General features: G+C 25.6%; 1 protein-coding gene across 3 annotated transcripts; it reads right to left on the bottom strand.

Annotated features, from left to right (window-relative positions):
- Positions 1-986: 986 nt before the first annotated feature.
- LOC129956799 (ceramide transfer protein-like) lies at positions 987-25,513 on the bottom strand. Of its 3 annotated transcripts, none has more exons than XM_056068750.1 (13): positions 25,092-25,513; positions 22,016-22,132; positions 19,175-19,421; positions 14,926-15,015; positions 13,933-14,108; positions 13,622-13,720; positions 12,716-12,823; positions 10,290-10,370; positions 8,222-8,383; positions 7,358-7,421; positions 6,114-6,316; positions 5,293-5,419; positions 987-4,393 (listed from the first exon to the last, which is right to left on the bottom strand). In XM_056068750.1, the coding sequence occupies exons 1-13, from the start codon at positions 25,317-25,319 to the stop codon at positions 4,266-4,268; spliced, it is 1,830 nt and encodes a 609-aa protein (XP_055924725.1). In that variant the 5' UTR covers positions 25,320-25,513; the 3' UTR covers positions 987-4,265. The 3 variants fall into 3 exon arrangements, with proteins under 3 accessions (XP_055924725.1, XP_055924730.1, XP_055924721.1); XM_056068755.1 differs by having other exon boundaries at positions 12,734-12,823; positions 22,004-22,132; XM_056068746.1 differs by having other exon boundaries at positions 22,004-22,132.
- Positions 25,514-27,207: the final 1,694 nt, after the last annotated feature.

The following is a 27,207-nucleotide window of genomic DNA, read 5'->3' on the forward strand; positions in this document are numbered from 1 at the left end:
TTTTAATGATTGAAGAACTTCATTGATTTTAGGAGAGGGGATGAATAACAAACAAGTGATGGCCACTCAATTTTTTTAAAAAAAATTTGCATTCTATTTGGATATATAAGAATATTTGCATATTATATTCTTTCTCTAAGAAAAAAGGAATTATTCTTTATATGAATTCGAACCATTTTTATAAACAGATGGATATAGCATGCAATTTTAAATAATATCTTGAGATAAATTCATAATTATGAGGCAGATCCAATTAGCAGAGCTTCATAATTTTGAACCTAAGTCAGATAAGAACGGCAACGCTTCTGTTTTCAAATTTCTATATCACTTCAACATAAGGATGTTTGAGCAACGACATTTAAGGTGCACTATCCATGCAGATATAATGGATCTTCATATGAATAAAAGTCTTAAATCTGTAATATGCACCTCACCCCAAATAGAGACTCTACCATTAACCCATTGCAACCTTCAAATAATGGGAGAACATTCAAAAAATATTTTTATTGTTCCTGTCTGTCATATAAAAAAATATTTCTTCTAGTTTTGGAGAAACTGTATCAACTTTCCTTTACGTGATTCCATATTTTGTTAACAACTTTCTAATCCTTCAATGTATACAGCTCTCTTACCATGGAGCATATATATGAATGCATATTTTCTAGAGATATTTTACAGTATGTATTAGTCATGTGAAAAGAAGTGCATGATTTAATACAACATGAATGAAAATAATTGACTTATTTTTAAAAAATATCATTAAATAAAGGAATATGGCAGTATAGAAAATCTCAGTATTCATTCAATAATTTTTCTCATTTATAATGTATAATAATAATTTATTAAATGCATATAGATATGCCATGTAAAAACTGTAAAATTAAAATTTTAAATTAGAGGGCAAATGAGTTTAATATCTTTTATAAAAGAAAACTGAAATGTAAAAAAATGTGCGAGAGAGTCAAGTAAAAAAAAAAGGAGAAAGATAAAATTTTCAAAATTTTATCTAGTTTTGAACCATACATAACTGCTCATATAATAATTCAAACACTTTTTATAACTTGCAATACAACCCAAGCTTTTTAAAGCCATGATGTAAATCACAAATTGATTATTCCACCTCTGCTTAAATTTCAGAAAAGGAAATTTATAATTATATTTTCCAAAAATGGAATATATATTTTCTTTCCTTTTTTTCATTACACAAAAACATTGATAAAAGATTATTACGACAGACTTTTATATATTTATTTCACTTTGATTTTTTTTTGTCAAGTAATAGAGTATAAACAGAGATGGAACAACAAACACATCTTTTAAAAAACTTTAATACACCATACATATCAACATATGCACGGTGTATTAAAGTTTATAAAAATTTTTTACAAATATAATCATTTACTCACTACATCAGCAAATTTTGATTCATAAACTGCATTTACATATTGCATACCATATGAGTTACACCAAAGGTTGTTTGAAAATCGTGAATATCCTGGACAATAAGAATGGAATGTTTACATAAAAACAACAAAATATTTCATTGGGCAATTTGGTAATATAAAATTATTTGTTTTTTGTAAAACGATGTATAATAATCCTTTATGAACACAATATGATCAACTGATTAACATCTAATAAGATTGAAGAAAATATGACACAACATACCTAATTTAATGAGCTAAAAGGCAAATAGAAAATTCTACAAATTGTATAATAATATAAAAATGAATTTTATTTGTGAAATATAAAATACAAGTGAATCATATTCAAGCTGATAAATCATTTTCAATTATTATTTATATTTTTGTTAAATGATTGCATATATTTTAAAAATGAAGATAAATTTAAATGATTTCATAATTTCATTGCTATATACATTTTTTTTTTTAATCCAGAGAAACAAAAAACATATCTTAACATTCTTAAGCAATGGAGACAAAAACACTTATTTTATTAACATAAATTACATTTAAAATATAAATAGCAAAATAAAAAAATAAGATTTCGGCAATGATATACAATATAAAACAAATATACAAAGATATGAACAATTTTTTTTTCTTTTTGGAAAAATAAAAGAGCTTATAAGTGAAAAATTGAGGAACTGTACAGATAAATTTACAATATTTAATATAAACAAATCACTAACAAACTTTTAAACCTGTAAATAATAATCTCTATTTATTTAATTATATCATAAAATACAAAACATTTTCAACATTTTTGGTGTATATGAGCATGCTTAATACAAGTTTCTTAAGCAAAACATATTTTAAGTTAGACAATGGGATTTTTAAATAGAAAAGAATGAATGGTATTAGGAAATTCAATAGATAAAAGCATGAAAATTGACCCACACACCCTAAAAAAGAATATTATTTTTTCAAGAATTTGCAAATTAAAGAGCAAAAAGGGAGAAAAATATTATACAAAAGTTGAAATATGTGTAAATTCAGTATTAATATTTAAATGAAAATAGTTTATTTGGTATAAAATTTTAGCAAACACTTAAGAGTTCATATCAATATATCCTATGCTTTAAATAGGTCGACTAAGAAAAAGCCTTTAGAGTAAAATTTAATAAAAACTTAAAAAGCATTTCCAACCACCATTATTTGAGCTAAATAAACTGTATTATTAATAAGAAGTTCAGAAAAGTAAATAGAAACCAGAAAGAAGATATAAAATGACTTGAAGAAAATAATCACAATTTTTGAGTACTTGAAGCACCATAGTGCTCGAATATTTTATATACATTTATCTTAAGGCCTAAGTAACTGTACAGTTAAGAATAAATACCTCATCAATATTAATGCTTTTAAAAAAATTGCAAAGCACAGCAATGATAAAAACTTCCAAATCTTCAAAGCTGCCTGACGTGGCACAATTAACAATTTATTGTACATCAACACTGCATTATTACATGTCATTATTATTGTTTATTTTTTTTTTACAAAACATCAACACACTGTCTTAAAAACATTATTCAATCCATTGCATTAACAAGTTTTTAAGTAAATGGTGTTTTTAATTAAAATGTTCCAACACTAAAGAGATTGTACATGTAAAAAAGTTAATTTAAACACTTTGTTTCAAAATATAATAGTACTTTGTTTTGGATGGCGGCAATGCACGCATACACAATCTTCATTGGCATTTATGGAGAACAAAATGAACTCCAATAAATCCTTTAAAGGCAATCACATCAATAACAAGAAGCTTAAAATAGGGAGTCACGTAAATACAGGGGGATTTCATTAAATAAGTGCAAGGTGCTGAACATTTATTGATATACATTTTAGTTTAAATTTAAAAAAATTACAAAAGAAACTAACAGTTTATTCTTTTTAAACTGCTAAACCTATTTATTTGAACTATAACTGAAAAACATGACTTTGCAGAGTAGCTACAGATTGTTTTGTTTATAAATGCATCTATAAGAAGTTGTTTTAAGTAGAGACATCTAACAAATTTTTATGAACATCTAACTTTTGCTCAATAGAAGTACAGAAATTTAAATTTTCACAGGCTTAGGAACATTATTCATTTCTAACCAATTGAAAATGACAGAAGTAATTTTGGATATTACCAGCAAGAAAATAGATATAACAATCCTGAAGGAGCCTTAATTCATAAGTGCAAATAAATGAACTGTAACTTTGACAATCATTTAATTATAGAATGACTGAATTTTTTAGTGACAATAAATGTTTAAATACTGTTTATCAGTACATTATCTCACTGAAGTAATGATATGTCATTTTCAAAACTAGTCCCATAGAAAATAATGCATTGAATAGCAAAAAACTATACAACTTCTGATTATCATTAAAAGATGATTCTGTAAGTTTCTTTTGTATCAAACTTGGTTTATTTAATTACTTAATTTAATTAATTAATAAAAAAACCCCATTACATATTAAAGTGATATCTGTATTTAAATATTGTAAAAACTAGCAACATATATTGGAAGCATATTTAAAATACTAAAACCTGTTTAGAAATGTACTGTGTTACCCGTGCAGTCCTTATGTACAGAAACTTTAGTGCAACATGCCACTCAAAAACTTGCATTTTTTTTTATCAAATTGATTGCTTAAAATCAATTAACAATTATGTTATTTGATTTACATTTTGATATAAATTTATTTTATCAGCTTCGCACACTTCAACTCCCATATTAAACTCCTTTAAAAAAATTTATTTTATATCTCTTCTAAAACTTTACATGTTCTTAGGCACACTTGATAATGAAAAAGTAATTAGAACATTATGGGCTTCTTTTCTGTCATATCTTTTACATACTGTGTAAAACGCTTTAGGAACTTTGGATATTCTCGCTTGTAAACTGCTCTCAAAACAGAAGCTGGAGCCCAACCTCCAGGGTTTACTGTAAAAAGACAACAATATAAATAATTTTTGATAATTTACACAGAATTATGCAATACAGAACCAACTCCAAAATAACATTGCAAAATATAATTGTTTTTGCAAAGCAATACAGAAATTTTTTATATTTATGCTGCATTTCTCCATATTTACCTGCTGCATTATAAATATTTTGTTACACACAGAGCTCTGGATGAAATCATTTTCAAACGGTGAGGTTCATTTAGGTGATTTTTAGTAATAAACATGAAATCCATTTAAAGATAGTTAATAGACAACTAACATACACTAGTTGCACATTTAATTTAAAGTTCAAGATCAAATTGCTAAACTTTTCTTTAATAACAATAAAACATTTTTTATTGATAACAAGGCATAGTATTATTCAAACGCAGTTTTCAAGAACATACTACACCAATAAAATTTTCAATAAAGACTCATCAAGTAAGTATATAATCATTTTTTGAATTAAAGTGTCTTAAGTTATAAATATAAATATTTTGCTATTAATCTCTATTAATAGCAAAATATTACAACTAATTATTAGAATGTCAAATTACATTAAATTATAAAACTGCATATAAACAATATTTTAAAAAATCTGCAAATGGAGGGTAAAACATTTGAAATGAATTGTACAAATAATCTATAAAGATAGGAACACACTGAGAAGTTGCTCTTGATCATAACATATGCATCATATGAAATTCTTTACTTAAGACACATTCAAAAAAATCAGGAGATTTTTTAAAAAAAAAAATTTAAACCATTTAAAATTATTTAGAGATGATCAAGTACAGAAGTAGTTTGAATGTAATAATCAGATAAGACTTTTGATTCTTTTAGCTTTGAAAAGAATAAAATTTCAGAATATTAAAATATAGTTTCTTAAATACTTACTGCTAGAACAATATGTAATCCGACAAGTGAGATTTTCCCTGCTAATTTCTTTGTTTTCTGTAGGAGGGTCCACAAATGTTTGACAAACTAAAGATACTGTCATTATTAAGCGCACACACTTGCCAACCTAAGGAAGAAAAATAAGATGCCTTAAAAGAAAATTTACATGATTTAAAAAAAGGGATTCAAAGGGTACTTAATATTTAATAATAATAATAATAACTTAAAGTAATAATTATAGTTGAATTTATTTGATGTTGCTGTAGTGCAATGTAGACAATATATCATTGCAAACAACCAAACCAAATTTTAAAATTTAACTATCTTTGTTTATGTGGAAATGAACGTTGAATTGCTAATGTCCAACAGAAAAATTTTGTAACCAGTATAATAACTAATTTTGGATATAACTATTTAAATTTGTCTCTTTATGAGCTTAAAAAAATCAGATTTATTTGAAGAATTTGTGATATGAGACTTCATAAAAAATCATTTTGATGCTATTTTATTTTTTATTGCCAAATTTAAATGAAATGTTAGGAAGTATGATAATTTCTAAATATAACAAAAACATCTAAAATTTTACAGCCCCAAAATGTTATTATCAAACTTCTAGATTGTCAAAATATACTGTTGAAACAGATAATTTTAACATAATGCATTTCTTTAATACCTTTGAAATAAATAAGAAAATTAAAACTCTTGAAAAATTTGAAAAGTCAAATCAAATTATAATAAATTAACAATCATATTATATAACTAATCATCACTTATTTATCAAAATGAAAAAATTTCAAAAAATCACATTTAATTGAACGTACCGGAGTTGAATCATGCTCTGTAGAATTATTACACACAATCCATATGTCATGTGCATCCTTATCTTCATCATTTGGTACTTGACGCATATGAGACCAAAACAAAGCATCTCGCTGAGTAGCAGGCCATACTCTTTTATGGATTTGGTGGAAAATCAAAGTGTTGCTAGATATTTCTTCAACAACTTTCATATTTTCAACAGTTGCTATAAAAACAAATGTAAAAAAAATCTATTAATATCATAAGAATATGCTTTTAAGCATCAATAAAAATTGTGTGAATAAAAGTGACTTTTCTAAAATAGACTGCGAGAATAAACAGTTTTGTCTAAAACAAGACTTTTAGAGAATCTTCAGATATGCAGATAAGATTATTAAAATAGAGAAGATTTCTAATTCACAAATAAAACACAATTAAGAAATGGTAATAGCACAAAAACTACTATTACTACTTATATTATGAAATAGCTGATTGGAAACAAATGTTATATTTTTAGCCTGAAATATAAAGAATAAAATAATGATAAATTAATAGAATGCACACTAAATTTCTTGTCTTGAAAATCCTAATATTGCTAATTATGTTCCTAATATAATAATTATCTTAAGTTCTGGAAAATTAATAATGCAAGCCATGATGTCATAAAACCAGATATATTCAACAGAATTTTCTGAATAAAATCTTGAACATGAGTAAAAATAGAAATCATAATCAGATTCCTAAAGAAGTAATAAAACTATTCAACATTCAGAGATATAAAGCAAATTTTCATGCTTCTATAAAGATGTCTAGCATCAAAAGAATAGCAGAAACTTTGACAGCAATATGATAGCATTGATTGGTTTTTGCTATCAAATAGCTAGATGCTAGAGTTTAGGAGTCATATAAAATTAATTAGAAAACAGAAAGAGACAATCATATACTATATATGGCAAAACATCATCTAGACATGTAGTGAGACTTGAGATAAGAGAACAAAAATTAAAAACCACTCAAAATAGAAACCATTCAAATGTCTAATTTTTCATTATGAACATCATCAATAACAATATGGGATCTGTCATTAGCATATTTTTAGTGATATTGCAATTTGATTTGATGCTGCAAGTACAAATTCTAATAAGTGAACTTCTTCCCTAAAATTGAAGAAAAGGAAGTGTAGACTCAATAGGAAACTTTAAGCATAGCGAAAATGAAATTACAGAAAAAGATTTGTATTATGAGCATGTGTAACTAAACTACTTACTTTCCCAATCAAAACGATATTCTGGAGAGAAGAAATAGTGACACATTTCATGTCCAGTGACACCCTAAAGAATAAAATAAAATTGTATGCAATTTGAAATGGAAAATGAATGCAAAATAGATATCTAAATATGTAAAATATTGTAAAAACCAAATAAAATTTAAAGAAACTATAATTAAAAATAATAATGTCAAAATACTGTAAGATAATGCATAGAATCAATATTTAACAGAAAGAAACTCTTCTCGTAAATGATTTCTGCAACAGATAATTTATCTTTATAAAGAATCAGAATGCTGTAAAAATCATTCTTAAGTAAAACAAAATTACTGTTTATCAGAAAAGAAAAAAAAGTATATCACCAAAATTTGTTTGCATGTTTTTACATGATCCAATTTAAAGTAAAATGTAGATAATAAATATTATGAATCTCAGTTAATTCAAATAATATTAAACTAGAAGACAATGGGATAAATAAGATTGTCAGATTAATAGAGATCCCTTTAAAAAAAAAAGTATTTTAATAGCAATGCTTACTGTGCAAAATATACATAATAAATGGATAAATAATAAAATATTGTAAAATATAGCTCAAATTATATGCAGTAGCCATTACAATCAATGAATACCTTTCCTTTAACATTTCCCATTCACTAAACGTAAAATGTCAAACAGATTTCGAAAAAAAAAAAAAAGACAGAATATTTTTATTATATTAATTTTTATCAAATTTAAATAAGAAATTTGAAAAAAAAAAAAAAATAGTTAACATTACATAAACAGTTGAGGATATAAAAGTATTCCAAAAGGATAATTTGAAAAGATTAACTTAAGCATGTAATATATGTGTAAGGAAAGCATTACCCTAACTGTATGCACAGCTTTTAAAGGATCACACACAATACCACCTTCTTCTACTTCTCTACGGTACATCCTCATTTCACCATCTTCTGCAAAAAGTTGCCATCCGCCTTCTCCTACACCCATTTTGGCATATTTCAATTGCTCCAAAGTAATATCATCAATCTAAAAACAAAAACATTCTTTTTTCATTTATTATCAAAAAAGATTTTTTTTTTTAAATGAATAAGGGGAGGGTTCTCATTTAAGAAGTAATTAATAAGTCCATATAAGCCTACTAGTAAAAAATTAACACAAAAGTCAAATTAATATAAATTTCTTTTTAAGCAATTAACCTTAAAAGTAAATTCAATTGAAAAAGTAGAAGAGCTTCTAAGGAAGAATCTATAATATAATATTAACTACAATACATAAAACATATATGTGACTGAAATATTGCAAAGTTAAAAAAAATAGAAATCTTCAAGTTGAATTTTTTAGGAAAATTATAATTAATTCACTAAAAGAATACCAACAGGATTCAGTGCAAATTAATCATGCTATGCTCTAAGAGTCTCTAAAAAAAGTGTTAAAATTATCTTCAAATACATAAATAACAGTAAACTTTTGATTATTTGCAGATAAGAGAATCCACACTGCTAATTATATAACTCCAAAGTATTAGCAAAAATTTTTTAGAAAAAAAAAAGTTTTTTAAACAAACAAACACCTAATTCCTTATAAAAGACAACACCAATGAGCTTTTAAGCAGAAAAACTGTTCAAAAGCACTTCTATGTTGATCCACAAAATTTTGAAGTCTATTCATAAAACTCATTTATTTAAATGTTTATTTATGGATTTTCTTTGTATCATGTAACTTCCAATACAACTGGGAGTTTACTATGCTTTCAAATACAACATAATAAAATTCACAAATTTAAAACTGACTACAATGATACACCACAATACTTTCTTCTTGCCAACTTGACGTCATGCTATCAGGGGTGTTTGTGGGACCCCAAAAAATCCCCGGAAACTTTTACGGACTTACTACCGACATTTTGCAGTTTCGAGAAGGGGGGGGGGGAGAGAAACGAAAAATTACGATTATTAAGTATTGAATGACCTAATTATAAAAGTTCAATGAATTACTTTTTTTGCAAAATTAATAACCATTAATTTTGCAAAATTAAGACCTTTGAACCCAGGTCACGTGATCGCACATCTGGTCGAACGAAGTCTCTCCCTTTTTTTTCTGCCGCGCCTACTTGCCGAAAAGAATCCAGAAGAGAATGTCCGAGAACCGGGGGAATGAGTCATAACTCGCAATAAGGAAAGAACAAAAAAGAAGTTTTTTCCCCCCTTTTCACGCATTATCACTGCCTTTGGAGAAAGAAAGGAAAAATTTTCACCACACACACTGACCTTGCGCTTTCTGCTTTCAAAGCAAACAAAATTACCCAGATCAAAATAAATAATTCATTATTATTCCTACTTCCTTTTGAACGACGATCCCCGGAATTTCCGGGTATCGAAGTTCAAAATCCCCGGAATTCCGGGGTTTCCCCGGAGCACAAACACCCCTGTGCTATATTATATATCACTATATTATATCACGATAGTAATGTATTCTAGAATATACTACAGTAAGAATAATCTCAAAGAAAATCCAAAACAACACATTATATATATATATATTAATATTTAACATAATAATTAAAAATTATCTCATCTTTCCTATTTTAAAGTTATGTTTTCTGTCACATTTCTTGTAAAATAAAAATGCACAGAAATTTAAATAACCTAGTTTTGTGTTTTGTTTTAGCAAATATTCAAAGAAAAATAAATGAAATTTAGCAAGCACTTATCCAATAAACTTCAAAATAGAAGAAAGATATTTGGAACTATTATTTTACCACAGCAAGGACAAAAAGGCATTTTTTCTATAGATGTATACTCATGTTTTATACCAAAATCAATTGCAAAAAAAGACAAATTAATTTAAATAATAACTCAAGAATATTATACAAAAATAAAATTTAAAAAGCCATTTTACACTATCTTTTGAATAGTAAAAACTGTGAACAAACCTCAGGCCACAGAGGATGATTCAATGCAATTGACGGAGACATAGGACTTTTGGTTTCTAAATTATAGCTTCGACTTAGTCTCTAAAAGTATATAAAGTAAAGCAAATGCATTTATTACATTATTCTGATGCAAAGAAAAAAAAATACAAAAATGAGATATTTGGTGTCAAATTCATGTAATTGCACTATAAATCTGCACAGCTTAATTAACCTTATAGTTTGTTTAAATAATAAAATAATTAACTTGTAACGCAGGAAAAAAATAAGTTAAATTCTTCTTTCTTGTCTAAATATGCCATGAAAAGAAATAAATAGAAATCTGAATGAAGCATTTTCATAACAATCACATTAATAAAAGGATCTTACTTTACAAAGCCCTTTTTTCCCCATATTGCCAAATTATAAAACTCTTTATCTATTCCAAAACAAGTTTAAAAATAATTTTTTTTTTAAATCTATGATTAATTTGATTAAGAGATATTAAATTAAAAAGTGAAGATCACTAAAGAAAAACAATGTTGATCCCACAGCACCAAAATCAAAAAGACTTTCTAAATCATGTGGCACTTGGTACAAACACATTATCAGTTTGTTTAAAATAAGATAACAAAGAAAAGATAAATGTCTTTTTTTACTTATCTACAAAACAGAAATAAATATTACTTGCAAACAATGTAGTATTTTTTTTGTAGCTACTGAATATTTAAAGAATCTAAAATCTCTTTCGAAACCAAAAAATCAGCATAACAAATATAGTAGTTACATGAGAATATGATTCAATCTTTAAAATGAATAATTTAAAAGCGATAGCGCAAAATGAGGTAATCAAGATGATACGAGCATGAGAAGAATTTTTTAAAATTTAGTAAGGATTCAAACTATTTATGGTTTATTAAACTTTTATCTCTCATAAATAATTTTTGTAAATCTTATGGTTTATTACAATTTTCAATTCTAAAAAAAAAAAAAAAAAAAAAAAAAAAAACGATTAGGAAGCTGCACAACATGATTTCTGCAAACCATACCAAAAGAGGACACAATTCGCCAAATTCAGTTTATGAGGAGACTTGGTGAGTTACTAATATATTTTTACAGCATTAATCCGTATACATGAAAGTACATTAATCAGCTAATTTAAAGAATCAAAATTTTGGCACAGATGGTGAGTGGTGAAGCAGAATGTATGATAGCATATCAACATGGTAATCAAGAAGTTATCTTGAAAGTGCCTTTTTTTTAAATTGATAATTCTAATTAAATTAGCAATTTACAAATATTTTAATAAAATATTTATCCTTTTATAATCACAAAATAATTATTCATTTATACATTATTTAAATCATATATATAAAATTTAATTATAAAACAAAATTTTAAATACTGCTTTAACGGAGATAAATAATTACTATAATTACTTTTATAATGAAAAAATTTACATAGCCTTTTTTTAATCATAAATCTAAGAAGTTTTATCTGCATCTATTAATTTTTATAAGAACCAGAATTATAATTATCATAAAATATTAGGAATAAAAAACATTTTGACAAATTGTATAATTTATGGTGACAATGTTTGTTTACAAGAAACAAGAACAGCATTTCTTTGGGAGATAATTTAGAACCAAACTTTCAAATTTAAAGCCATCTACTTATATAAATAATAGATTCATGCGGTTTTCTATACTTGGTTGCTAACTAAGTGTGATTTCCAACTACATCCATTAAATTAGAATGAAAGCTTGTAACTATTTTCATATGCTAATTTAAAAATTGTAATAATATTTTAATGAAAATAGTAATTATAGATGACCCACTGAGTTATTATAAAAAAATAACTATTAAAAATTAAATTTTAATTACAACTTAGTTATTATTTAAATGAACAATTTTTTTTATGAATAAGAAAGATTATTGAATAAATATACCAAATCTTATCATGACAAGAATTTCCCATGACATGCTATCCCTTAGTTAAAATACACTCATGTATAATTATTTTCCAAATACATAAAAAAATTAAGAAAATACACTTTAAAATAAAATAAAACAGATTTAAACGATTTCACAAATTAAAAAAGTATCTAATGTTTCTTTTCAAACTGACATTATTATTTATGGTACAGGGAAGGTGACATATTGCTTTCTACATACTTATAAGGGTTTGTACTTCTTTCAAAGTATCGATTTTCTTTTGTATATGTATAGCTATCAATATCTTGTTTAATTCAAGTATATATACTACATACCAGATTTAAAAATATTTATATTTTTAGAATAATAAAAAAATGAAATACCATGAAGTAATATAAAACAGGAACTAAGTACTAGCTAAAATAATTAATGATTTTTCAATTTTAACAAAATTTCATATTGCACACGAGAAATTCTAAATAAAAATATTTATAAAGAGACAGTGTGAAAGCCACCAATAAATCTTTATGAACCTTCTCTTCCTCCTGCTGTTCACTTCTGTCTAAAGCTGCATCCACAGCATCAAAGAATTCGTCTTCATTAATCATAGAATGTGGACCCTCCTAAAATATAAATTATTAAACACTTATTTTCAGTGCAAAAAATTATGATGACAAAAAAAAAAAACATGGAAAGATATATTAGAATAAATTACACTAAACTTATTCCTTTGTTTTAAATTATATCACAAAATTGTAAAAAAAATAAATAATAATAATAATATTAATTGCATTTATTCTGATGCTGCCTATGATGAATTTTCTCATCATTGCATTTTTATTTTCTTGAATATGAAGTATAGAAAAAGTATTGTAATCGTCAAATAATTAAAACTTGAGATTTTGATGATTCTCTATGTTTTAGACCTCCCTGAATTTGAAAAACATATTTTTGGAAAATGTTCATCTGTCGGTGACAAAGATAACTCAAAAGTGCATTGGGTTAGATGGATAAAATTTAGTATAATCCATTTACAAAAAATTTGTAGATTTCTATCAAATTTTGAGCGAAATCTGTTTAGAGGAAACTCGTGTGTCTGACTGTCCAAAGAAAATTAACATTGTAAATGCAAAACAAAGAGAGAAAGACAGAAAAAATTCGGCACAGAGATTTAACCTATATAGTGTATACATCTATCAAATTTTGAACAAAATCCAAAATTTATCCATCTGTACTTTCAAAAACATGTTGATTCAATAACTCAAAAATGCAAGGACTTATTGGGTAAACCATTCCTTCTGCTTTAAATAAGATTAATTAGCATTAATCTATCAACTTTTTCATCTTATTTCATATAAACAATTTACAACATTTCAAAATTTTAAATCACTAAAAATATAAAACAAAAAAAGGCCACTTACTTCATAATCTGGTCCACCTAAAACAACAGGTCTAATAGATTTTACTTCTGATAATGCCTGTTTATAAGCTTCTTCCAATTTCTTTCTTTTTTCTACCTCCTGAAAATAAATATTAATGAAAATAAATTAAACTCTTTTTTTTATTTAATATAATACATATGGGGAAAAATGAAACAGTATTATGGACATGATAATCATGCACATATGCACATGATAATCATTATATTTATCTTTTTAAAATCATTTAATGTATTTTTTTCAATTTAAAACAGTTAGCTACTTAGTCAGATATATGACATGACAGAATGTACCTTTTCTAATCTTCTTTTCCAGTTTTCTTCTCTTTGAGAAAGAAGTTCAATGCAATGGGACAAAGTATTTAAAATACCACTAGTTGTTGCTTTAAATGTAATTGCTTCACCTCTGAAATCTACTGCATGTGCTCCATGTTGAGCGAGCAATTCTTTTGTAACAAGAGTTGAATGTCCTATGGATGAGAATTCAATAATAAAAATCCTTTTCCATACAATTTACAAATATAATGTTTTTTATTAGAAGTTTAATGGTGTTTACATATGCAATATAAATGAAATTGTGAAGAGTTTTGAAGAAAAATAAATATTGCAGTTTCTTCCATTTTTTTAATAAATTATTTACGAAATTTCATTTACAAACAATAATCTCATAATAACCTTTATTTTTATTACATTTAGATTAATAGCATAATCAAATATTTAATACATAATCTTTCAATATTAAACACTAAAAGGCACTTACAAATCAATTGAATGGCTGGAATCACAATATATTAGCAAAAGGCCTAAGAGATATTCAATTAGTTAATTTTTTAATGCAATGCAAACTCATGGCATACTTAACAATCAGGATTAAAAGACTACAAGGAAAAAAATAAAAATAAAGTAAACATAATAATGACAATTATGTAGAAAATGGCATAACAACATAACTTAGTTTTAAAAAAATTAAATGTCTGTATTATAAAATTATTCAGTAAAATAATATGTAAATTTTTTACAAAAATATGAAATTCATTACCATATTGAAATTCACACTAAAATTCATGTAATTTAAACAATTTATTTATAATATATAAATAAAAAAGAGTAAGATTCTAGACAGGAAGGGATAAAGTAAAGTATAAATTAACTTGAAAATAAATTAACATAAAATAAGAATGATAAATTTGTAAAAAAATCCCCCTTTTTATAAACGAAGATTTTAACAAAATATATCTTTTATCTTACTAATATATAAAATTTCATATTAATGAAAAAAGTAATTACCTTTAAATCTATGTGCAGGAGATTCAATCTTATGATCTGCTATAGCTATATCACCAGCATTTTCATCATAATCTTCATCAATGTCATCCACTAAAAATGATTGAATTTCTCTTACAAGACAAATAAAACACTTATATATAGTTCAATGTCCTACAACTCAACTGTCAAAATCAAAATAATTAATTTAAATAGAGAATGAAAAATCCAACAACTGATTTTCAAGAAAGCAGTAAAATATTCCTATGTAATTTTAGAAAAACAATTATTTCTTTAATGAATTAAAAGTTTACATCTGAGAACATGAAATTTATAGAACGGGAAATAATCATATTCCTTTTTAAAAAATGAATGCATATGAAGCAGTTTCATTAGGAAAGTTTGATAACAATAATCTGATATACAATGTTTTTGCTTCATGATTCAATCTTAAAATATATCATCTCTCGTAGGTAAGAAAAAAAATTATGTCACATTCTATTGAGTGGAAAGACTTTGGCATGCAGATAAGATAAAAAGAAAGACAGTCTATTCAAAGAAAGTAAAAAGATTAAAAAAAAAAAAAAAAAAGGATCACCTGCCACATCAGCATTAATGTTTAAGTTACATCATATCACGAATAAAATCTATTAAAGAATAGATTATGAAATAATGACAATAAGATTTTTTTTTTTTTTTTTTTTTTTACACAGATGGTAAGAAAGACAAGACTTTTTTCAAATACTAAGTGAATATTTTGAAAATAAACTATTTCTTTCTTAAACTACTCTGAACTAAAACGATAATGATAAAAATATCATATTTAAATCTATATTCAAAAAGACAAAATATATATTTAAAAGATGCTGTGATAGCATATAAGTTGAATACATGATTCCAATCATAATAAGAAATTTTATTAATTTAAGTAAAATTATTTGTTCTTCAGCAAAATTTAAAAAAAAAATTCTTTAAATTAGGATTCATGAGTTGAGATCCTAAATGTGACCATTGATAAGTGCTATAAAGTTGTTTAATTAGTAGGGATTGTTTTATTCTGATTCCTTACTACCATCTAAAAAAAAAAACTTTTATAATTATTTTTAGTAATCACCTCCTTGTTATTATTTATTTACAAATAAACTTTGTGGCAGAGGCAATTTTTTTAAGCAATTAGTATGTTTATTTAAAAAATTAAAAATATACTTTTTTATTTAACATTTACAAAAATGCTGATGATTGTATATCAATCAATACATCTATTCATTGTGACTTTCATTGATTGATAATACCAAGCATAATCTGATTAAGGCATTAAGAGTACATTAGTAAAAGAAATTTTTTGTTCATTAAAATCTAAGAATTCCATTTGTATTTGAGTAAATGATTCCATGTACTCATAACAGCGGATAAAGCATAATAAGAATATGTCAAATTAAAAAAAAAAATTATTCATAATAATTCATTTTTAAATTATTCATAATACATAAAAATGCACTATAATTTTAATTTAGAAATTAATTTTATAGAGACCTTTTTACATTTGATCAATTAATGATTTTGAACAGAATATTTTTAGTGCTCATTGAAAAATAAAATGATATTATCTTTCAAAAATGACTTTTTCACGATTTTTTTAATATTTTGCAACTTTTATAATAATACCATTATATTGTGCATAATTTTCTTACAAGTTTTTAAAAATATGTTTTTTAATGATTTATTACAGTACACTGTAACAAATCATTGAAATATGTCATTACTGTAATATCATTTACAAACAATATTAAAGTAATGAAAATTAAATTTCATAATTTTGGAGTGATTCGTCAGAGAAATTATATTCATGCAAGATTAAATTTTATTTTTCATAAGGTATTACATTCATATGTTTTAATCAATTATTTTGCATTTGATTTCAATGTTTTTTTTCATAATAATAGCTGTTGCTTGAGATATAATGTTCATATGTTTTAAGCTATTATTTTATATTTGATTTTGATATTTTAATTTGCAAATGTTTTTTTGGTAGTATTTTTATTAATTTTAAAAATAGCAAAAAAGTTATCTTCTTAAGACACCATCACTACATTAATTAATTATACTATTCTTAATAAGTAGATAAACTAATATTCATCAGCCAAATGTAAAATTATTATGACCTTTTGACAAGATTCTTCAAGAACTCAAATTTTGAACACCTTTAAATATTCAGTATTATTACGATGAAAGGCAGAATTGTATTAAAATAATTTACAAATTAATTCAAATTTTCAAAAACATTTAAGGTATAAAACAAGCAAAACCTTAGAATTTCAGAAAATACAGAGAAAGAAAACCAATTGATTGAAATTTAACAACTTAAAATTTTACATAATACAAAATAAAACCTAATTTCTTCTTTTAAGACCTATGCAAAAACCAAAAATCTTTTCTTTTGAGATGAATACAAAACATTCTATAAGTGATAGCATACTGAAGTTAAAAAATTTGCACATAAAAAAAGAAAGAATAAACAAGTTTATAAACACTGCAATTAAGCTGGGGGAAAAAAAATGCTTTGTTTTCAAGGTTAGTTTATGTTATCAATTGTATGATTAAATTTTTATGAAAAAGTAAAATTAATAGAAATTGACATTGGAAGAAATTTTTAAAGATCAAGACAAATTAATCAAATTTTAATAGAAAACGGCTCTCAATAATTCATTTTTTTTTTTTTTTGTAAAAATAGGGGGGAAAAAAATTAGAGAATAAAATAATAAAACTCAATATATTTTAAATATTTTGTCACACCTCCCAAGGAAATCCTAAAAATTACAATACTTAATAGCAGTAACAAGTAACATTTAGAAATTATATATCGTTTAATTAATTTTTCTGTTTCTCTCATAAAAAAAGTGAATACACATACTTAGCTTAAAAATAAACAAAACGCGTACATCTTAATTATGAATGTAATTATGTTTAAAAATGAAATTATGCTTAAATAATGCATGAAATCTTATTAATATACATTTTTATATTGCTAAGACCAGTAATAAAAATAATAATTAAAAAAAAAACACTACATGCTTTTGGGGACCACCTGTTTGCTGGGAGTATAGTTGTTCTTAATAACATTGAAATCTCTTATGCATGTATTGATGTTCCTTATTTCTTCAACAAATTTTGTGCTTAATAGTTTTCTCCTATTCTGTTTAATGTGTACATGAACCTTCCTAATGGTTTCTATGACATCATAGAGCTATTAAAAATATAATTTACTTCTACTTTTGTAATAATATAACATCTCTTTCTAATTTCTCAGTAACAAAATATCTCCCACTCTTCTGTTTTCAACAATCAAAGAAAAGTATGCAATGGTTTGAACTTCAATGCAGCAATGAAATGTATTGTTAAAAGTTATGCAAAAATGAATTTTTAAAAAAATTGTCGAAATTCAGCAAAAAAACTGAATAACTTCCCATGAAATCATAGTGTTAATTAAAGAAATGAAAAAAAAATTAATGATATAAAAATTAGTTTCATACAATAACCTTTTTGACAGTAACCAGGAGAAAATGCTAAAATTTTACTTAATTTTTCAATTAATTAAAATCTTTTAAAACTCACTCCAAGGTGCTTAGTTCTTTTCTCCAAAACATATATGCAACAAATTTGATAGTTCAAGATCAAATGGGTAGTCCACTAGAGCACATGCGCATACATACATATATAATAAGAAGACAAGACTAAAATTTATATCAGATATTTCTATATCTTCCATACTCACTCATCAGACTTGACCAAATAGCAGAGGAAAATAACACCACAACATGTTTTAGCTATGATACATAAGAGAAAACTAAGATTTGCTGCTCTTGAGTAAGTTATTATGGTCAGCTAATTAGCAATTCTGAGTAGAAAAGGCACAGAATAAATAAAGCTCTCTGAAATGGGTGCTGCAGTGTCTGTTGTCAACTCACTATCAACATGTTTTAAAATTAGATGGGAACAATGGGGATAAAAGGATATATATTGAGTCAGATATATTTTAAATTATAACAGTTGTGCATGATAAGACTTTAAAAAATGTTTTTCATTCCATTTGTATTGCAACCTCAAGTAATAAAATAAACAAGAAAATGATATTTTAACGCATTGGTTGCCCTTGTAAATCACTGGTGACTGACAACTAGTTTCTTTATTAGTGCTGTAGTGGTCATATGTGACCAGCAGAGAGAATTTAATTACTTTTCAGAGTGAACTTAATTACTATACAATAAGAACTTACTATGAACATCATTATCTTTGTGGCCTTCATCTTTTAGCATTTCAGCGCATACATCAAAATAACTCTGCAAAGTGTCTACTTGTCTACACAATATATCCTTGAATGTTTCCATTTCAGCAAGCTTGACTCTTAATCCTCTAGCCTTCTTAAAAGATGTTATGCTTGCATTTGATAAACTAGTGGAGCCTACAGATACAGCAGAGCCATGCCTTCTTAGACTATTTTCACTACCATATGCAGAATCCCCCTACAATAGAAAATATAAATTAAAATTTAAAAAAAACTGATACTTGTTTCATTTTTTAATTATGTTTGTTCAAGGAAGCTAAGGGTAATGAATACTCTAATTAAATTGAAATCAAATTGGAAAAGAAACCATATATAAGAATGGTTATTTATTAGGAAGAAAAAAAATCATTAATTTCATTCCTCATTTAATTAATAAACTTACTGTTTCAGAAGAATGTTATACAAGATTATATTGATTTCATTGTAGTAACTGATGTAGTAGTATAAGATTATGTTATTGCAAGCTATAGTAACCAGTATTTACGGAAATATTATAAATTGCATTCCATTTATTTTCTTTGTTGGGTGATTTCAGAATAATAATCAAAACATAATAATAATTAACATCTTTTCTTAATTAGACAATTGTTGCCACTAAATATAAAATTAAAAAAACCGAGTCTTTTATTAATGCAGTAATTATTCAATATCAACAACTAAACAGTATTTCACCATGAAGCTGGTAAAAAATTGTAACTTTCATGATATACAGTTGGAGTTTATGCCATATATATATAGAGAGAGCTAATTAGAAAGCAACAAAAAATTATGTAAATCAAAAAGAAACATTTACACACTTCATAATGAAAATCAATTTCAAATAAAGCATTATTGCACAAAACACAATGTTAATCCAACTGTTGTTGTTAAGCTAAAAAGTTATCTGTTATTAAATACAGTATAATATAATAATAGCATAATAGCTGATGTTTACAGCATTTGTTTTTTATTACTTATTTTTGAAAAATATAAAATGTTTGCAAATAATTTATATTCATTTTTTTTCTAATATTACATATATAATATTCTTTTATATATGTAATTATTCTTATGATAAAGCTTTTGCAACTAAATGAGTGAAATCTATAGTAGTATGTTATGTTTAATAATATTCAATGATTATTTAAAGCTTTGTAAGACTAATATTATTATAACAAACAAATGTAATATAGTTATAATGCCTATCAACTAAATATTTATTTCAAAAAATGAATAATAATTAATTTCACATGAATTTATCAGTTTTAATTACAGATGCAAATTAAGTGACAAGAGCTGCACAATTACTTAAAAAAATGATTTGTTTAATAGCTTAGAATAAATATTAAAAAAATATACATACTGAAATCAATTAAAAATTAACAATTTAACACATACATGTAATGATATTTTAAACTCTAATTTCAATTATAATTACTTTCCAAAGTTTTATCTTAATTTAGCCCATAGTAACTTCATTATAAATTATTCTCTTATTTCCTGATTTCATTCCACTTTTTCTATTTAATTAGTACAACTGAAGCTTTGTAAAAATGCTTTCGTCACCGGTTCCCATGTTCCAAAAGAAGGGATAAAAAAAATTGACAGCCAAGCAAATTCTTCCCTTGCCTGAGGTCGACACATGGAGGAAATCCCTACCAAAATCTCACAGTAAATATTCACAGGGATAAAATTTTCATGAGCTTTTTCCTCATTTTGTGTTGTGCTCGTTGCTTCTGCTTGTAGAAAAAATCATGCCTCCCAGGATGAAATAAAACGAATGTAAAAATTCAAAGTGTCATTTCTGTCTTCAGCCATGATTCTGCTTCAAAAATTAAATGTTTACATGCATATAAAACCTAAATTCAACAAATTTTTTCATATGTATGCACTATAAGCAAAGGAAAAAAAAAAAATCTTATAATAATTATTTACTTATAATAATAATAATTATTATTTTCATGCAATTTTCAATGAGATGTCAAAAATCTAATCAGATATCTAATTAATCGATAAATTATCACATATATTTAGTAAGTAAAAATATCAGCTTTCTTTGTGATGTATATTATTTTCAAGGTAAAACAGAAGATGATTTATTTTCCCTTTTCTTTTATAGATACTTTGTAATCATATAAGCAAAGCAAATTATGTCAGCAAAGCTAAATGCTGTCCAGAACACAAAATACAATTTCCACATTTCCCAAGGATGTCCAATTAAAGACAAAACCTTCTCTTTACTTTCCATGATCATTCAGATCACATTTTCCTCTCTTCTAATATTATTGACTGAATAAATTTCCAGGAAAGTTAATAGTTTTATTTATTATTACATTGTACAAATAAAACATTACATAGTTTCATAAAAATTATAGTAATTTTTCTGCTATTTATTCTTTAATTCTAAAAACAATTAATTATGCAACTTATGTAAAATAAAATAAATTATGCAAATAAAACATTAATGCTGAAGTAATAAGTTAATGCTGAATGATGTACGTAATTCAACTAAAATCGTAAATATTCATATGGCAGAAAGTCTAAACATTTTAAATAGTTCACTTAACAGCTACATATTATCAGAGAAGCATTATGCTATTACTATCTGTCCAAAAAACCTATTTTTTAAAAAATTAAATTTCATGCATGAGAAAAAATTTGTCATACACTAATTCATAACTCTATTTTACAGAGATGGAAAAAATAAACAAGAACAAAATGAGTGAATGGATATCAGCTTCTTTCACACATATTATAACCATGTAAAAAAATTAAAGGTACCTTATAAATTACCTTATAGGCTTCTAATGTTTCAACCCATCGATTCCTTTCTTCAGGAGTTTCAGCTCTCAGATACCAAACACAATCATGAACGCTAACATCAAATCTACATTCATCAAATTCATGAGGCTGATAAAAAAAAATAAATCATTTTAGTAATAGTAAATATATGCTGCAAATAATATATTTTATGGCAGTAATATGTGAAAAATTATTCTTATACAAGATTTCACTGAATCAAAATATATTTCAATAGTTCATATTAAATCTGCTCAAAACGGATTAAATATAAAATCAAGCATTAAGGTTTATAGTATAAATATAACTTTTTTTTTTTACCAAAACATTATTGAAATTTCAGAAACAAAAAAACAGGTTAAATATAAATTTAAGTTTTATATTTTTTTCAGAGAAAAATACTTTTGAAAGTAAATTTGCAGAATTTAATAAATGCAACTTTACAATTTACACAATTTTATCATAATAAGTATATTTCATTCAAACAATTTTTGGCATAAAATTTGAGTTCTATTATTTTTACAATAAAGAAATCTATATCTATACTAAAATTAGTTGTTTTATTTTGTTATTATGGCAGGATAAATGTAAGTTAAAAATGTATAAAAGGATCAAGGAAATCAGCTGATTTTTAATTATCATCCTATTCAACGTAATATTAAATTTCAGATACCAATTTGTTTTTAAAAATATTTTTTATAATAATACTTAAACAAAGAAAAGCGAAAAATATAAATCCACAACATCTTTCAGTTTGGGTTCTGTATGAGAAATGGCACACAAATTATTAGTTTTTCATAAGAGACTAAGCAGCTTTACCAAATTGTAGCTTTCTTCAAATGATCTTACAAAAGCCATCCATAACATGAGGATAGATGGACTTGTTTTAAGTATATTGTTTAGAAACAACTTATCTAAGAAATCAGACCTTCACAATAACAGTAAAAGAATGTCCATTTAACCCTGAACTAATTAAAGCAGAAGTCATTTTGAAAGCTCTTGTTCTTCTATCTGTTTATCAAGGATATTTTAACAATTAAAGGAAATAAATTGCATTTGTTTGCAGTTGATATAACTATGATGAGATCTCTTCTGTTGACCAATGCAGGTAGGCTTTCAATTAGTAAAGATTAGTTCTAAAAACTAATGCTAGCAAATTGCTGTTATAATGTTTTTAAAACTCTTCCGAGAATAATAATCTTTCGCTTTTTAGTCATATCAGTCTTAAATTACAGTAAATTTAATTTTTTAGACAAATTTTTAACATTTATTTTAGCAATCAAAATAGTCACAGATTCAGCTTTGAAACTATTTTAATTTTTCACTGATTTCTGTCTTGCAAAGGCCATTGTTAATGCCAAAATGTGGCTTCAGTTCCAGATTTTTAAACTTCTAGTTCATACCCCAAAACTAGAATTCCAGCACAATTATATAAACTTGAGCGCTAATCTCACCATCCAAACAAATACTATTATATTGGTCGATAATAATGAAAATTTGCGCCATATTCCGAATCATTCATAATAAAAATATCAAAAGGATCTACTGAGAAGTTATCTATCAAAATTTCAACAATATTTTCCTATTGTAGATCAAATGGCAATAAGCTTTCAAATATTTATTACACTACTACTAATATGTCTGCATCAAACAGTAAAGTTCATTCCTCTTCTAACAGATAATCATTTCATAAATCACATGATATGCATTCATATACAAACAAGAACATATGCAAGTATATTTTTAACTTTGTTATTAAATAATTTGTCCTTGAAAAGTTTTAATCATATTTGCAAACATAAAAAATTATAAAAATTTAAAATAAATATCTATATATGCTAATATGAATCATAAGTTGTGAGAAAATATGATGATTATAATATCGAGTTGAAATAATTTATTTGAAAACATCTATAACTATTTAAAAGAAAGGGAACAAATTAAAAAAAAATGTATATTTTCTCACGCCTCCAAGTGTTCTATTATTTTGATTTTATAAATTTCATATTTAAAAAAATTACCATCTAAAGCAAATGAATACATTTTTCAAAATCAAATTTCTTAATCAATGCATATTTTACTAATGAATATTTCAGGAAACATAAATAATTAAAATTTATCTGCTTTTAAGATGAGCGGGAAAAAAATTGAAAAAATTATTCCTCTGTTCAAAGAATAAAAAAATAAATTAGATGTTTTACAGAACAATGCTTTATCAATCCTGCAAATATAATATCAGAGTCAATTAAAAACAAAAATTTTTTCCCCCTAATGTTTCTTTAAAACTGACCTTATCAGGTTGCCAGCAGTCAACAACTATGAAATACGAAAATCCATACATTGTTGAAGAAAATGATGCATTTAACTAAGTTAACCAAGTCTGTAAATATTCCATAATTTCTTTTAGTATAACGTTTTTCATTTTTCCACACACATTTACTTTTAAATACTTCAAATACCTTTAAAATAAAATTACCTGATTTCTACCTAAAACAGATATTATTTATAGTATACAATTTTGGATAAACAAGACATGATTGACAGTTTATCAATAATGAGTAAGGTAATCAGTCTCTAAAAGAGAAACACATTTCTAACATCAAAGTACTAATTTTCTATAGATATTGAAATGACGCAACTTCAAGTATAATTTTTTGAAAGATGTTATGTACTAATGAAGACGTAATTTCTTTAAAAAAAGGAAAGCAATTATGGAAATGGTTACTCAATATAGATCATCTGTAATCCTATTGATTAGAAATGCTTATTTGAGTGAAACAAAAAATCAAATTTGGAATGCACGAAAAAAAGAAAAATGCATACTTTTTAAATTGAAAGTAAGTAGACTATACTGTGAAACAAGCAAAAACAAATAATTAACTAAACGTGATTTCAAATCATTCTAAATTAAAACATAAAATAGTTTCAAATTCTAAATAAATGCAAATAAAAATATTCATAAGAGAACAAGCTAAATTATTAAACTTGTACAAGGATGCTATTACAACTATTTAAAAAGATATTAATATCTTTATTTAATTAATGGATCAAAAGAAAGATAAAAACTCACTTTGATAACAGCTTTAAAGATACTTATAGCACCACGACAGCCATAAGCTGTGTCATCCTCCGATTTGTAATAAGCTAGAGTACCATCTTTTAAAACTATGTAGCGATCTTGCCAACCATGGATATAATTTGTCCATTTACTAAGAGTTCCATGCAATTCTGGTTGAGTAAATCCATTTTCTATATCTTCTTCATCTTCGCTAAGATTCACACTATGATCATCACACATGTTTTAGAGACTTATGTGAGCACGTTACGAGATTAAAAAAAAAATCTGTTTATATTAATAATGCTATTGATGATGGAAATAAGACATTAGTAATAAAAATCATTATCAAAATATGGATGCAATTGTTAAATTCACAGAAATAGAAGGTGGATTAAACATAAACAACTGCGCTGAGATATTAAATCAACATTTAGCCTTGTGAGAAGTTGAGTTGTAGTTAACTTTGGTTGTGACTCCTGATATATTGAAAAAATATTTTTAAAGCAGCCTACAGGCTAGCAGACAGCGATAATCTAGTTTGAATATCAAATTTTAATTTTAACTTCTGCTATTTAACTAAAAATTCCATTAAAACTCTCTTTAGAAAAAAAAAAAAAAGAGCACACCATATTGTTAAGTTACAACTAGTAAGTTACTACTTAGTAAGAAGATCGATGATAGATGACATTCAGAGTTGTATTCGCCATGTGATTGTGCCGTCTCATGAATTAATCGACCTCTTTCGTTTTAAAAAAAATATATTTGAGTCTTCCGATCTTGATGATGATGATGTCGTGTCCGCGTTACCACGGAAAGGGGGTGCAGTAGCTTCTGAAGATAAAGACCTCCGAGCACCCGAGGGCAGAAGTCTGACTTCTAGCTCATATGAAAATGAAACTCACACACATTCGCTTGCACAACCCCTTTTTACGGCGGAGCATATTCACACACCTCACAGATAGAACACAGATGAAGAACAACCATGCCGGAACCCAGAACGCCCAAGACGCACTACCCCTATGCCAGGACTCCGGCATCTTTCGATCTTAAAAATTATATTTGGAAAAAAAGGAGATGAATAGAGATTCCGAACCATAAGATATAGCAATTAAATGTCTTTTTTTCTATTTTTGTCTACTATCATTCAAATCTCATTGTAGATGAAAAATATATAATTTTAAATCTTCAAAACTCTATCATTAGTTGAAATTTATCACTTATTTCTTCTAATTTAATTTTGAATTAATATAAGCTGCTTGTTAATCTATGGATTTTGTATTAATGTGAATAGTATAAGCTCAAAACCCTTCTACCGATGCATAGAGCCACGAGTGTAAAATACGAAAATGTTACCTTTTCAGAGGCTAGTGCATTGTAATCATAGGAATACTGTCTCTTAAAAATAATACATTTCGACATTTGTTTTTCTTAAAGTTGATTTTAAATAGTTTGTTTATTAATATTTAATTAAATTGATTATTAAATTTTTGAAATAATGTAAGAAAATTTTAACAAAGATATTGTAGTTAAATAATTATAGTCAAACCTCACTTAAGGGCACCTCTCATAATGAGCAAAACAAAATATAAAGAAATGACTCATTTAATGAGCGAAATTTTGCAAAACGAGTGACATGAAGAGATCGTGACGTCGCATACAGACTCCTGTATTTCGACTATCAATTTATTTTTAACGCTCTTTTTTTTTTTTTTTTTTTTTTTTTTTCAAATTACAAACAGAATTGTAAATTATAAAGAAAATTTTATGGCGCTATAAACGAAAATAAAGTATGGCGAGTACTTTACAACCATGAAATATATTTAAAAAATTCCGAGTCCAACATTATTAAATCTTATCAGGTGGCAGGATTGGAGATCCCCAATCCAGCCAAACAGTTGATATTTATCAAACCTACATGCATCTGGAAAAGAGGTCGGTCATCCTTTAGGTGGCTTGACAATATTTGTAAAGATCTCAGCCTGCTGAATGTCAGAAAATGGATATTTGGGGCGCTATATAGGCAGCGACTGGAACGGTCATAGCTTGTTCTAAACTGTTGTATTTAAGAAGAAGAAAATATAAAGTTAATTGAATTTTAAAAAGTGGGAGACACTTTATTTAGAGTCAT

This window comes from Argiope bruennichi, chromosome 2 (genome assembly GCF_947563725.1).
Source record: "Argiope bruennichi chromosome 2, qqArgBrue1.1, whole genome shotgun sequence".
NCBI lineage: Eukaryota > Metazoa > Arthropoda > Arachnida > Araneae > Araneidae > Argiope > Argiope bruennichi.

Bases quoted from the DNA above. Each gene is read 5' to 3' on its own strand.
- LOC129956799 (XM_056068746.1), bottom strand. From the start codon at position 25,319: ATGTGTGATGATCATAGTGTGAATCTTAGCGAAGATGAAGAAGATATA. The intron at 22,133-25,091 runs GTGAGTTTTTAT...TTTTTTTATCAG, and splicing joins TCTTTAAAGCTGTTATCAAA to CCTCATGAATTTGATGAATG. The intron at 8,384-10,289 runs GTTTGTTCACAG...TTTTGTTTTTAG, and splicing joins ATCATCCTCTGTGGCCTGAG to ATTGATGATATTACTTTGGA.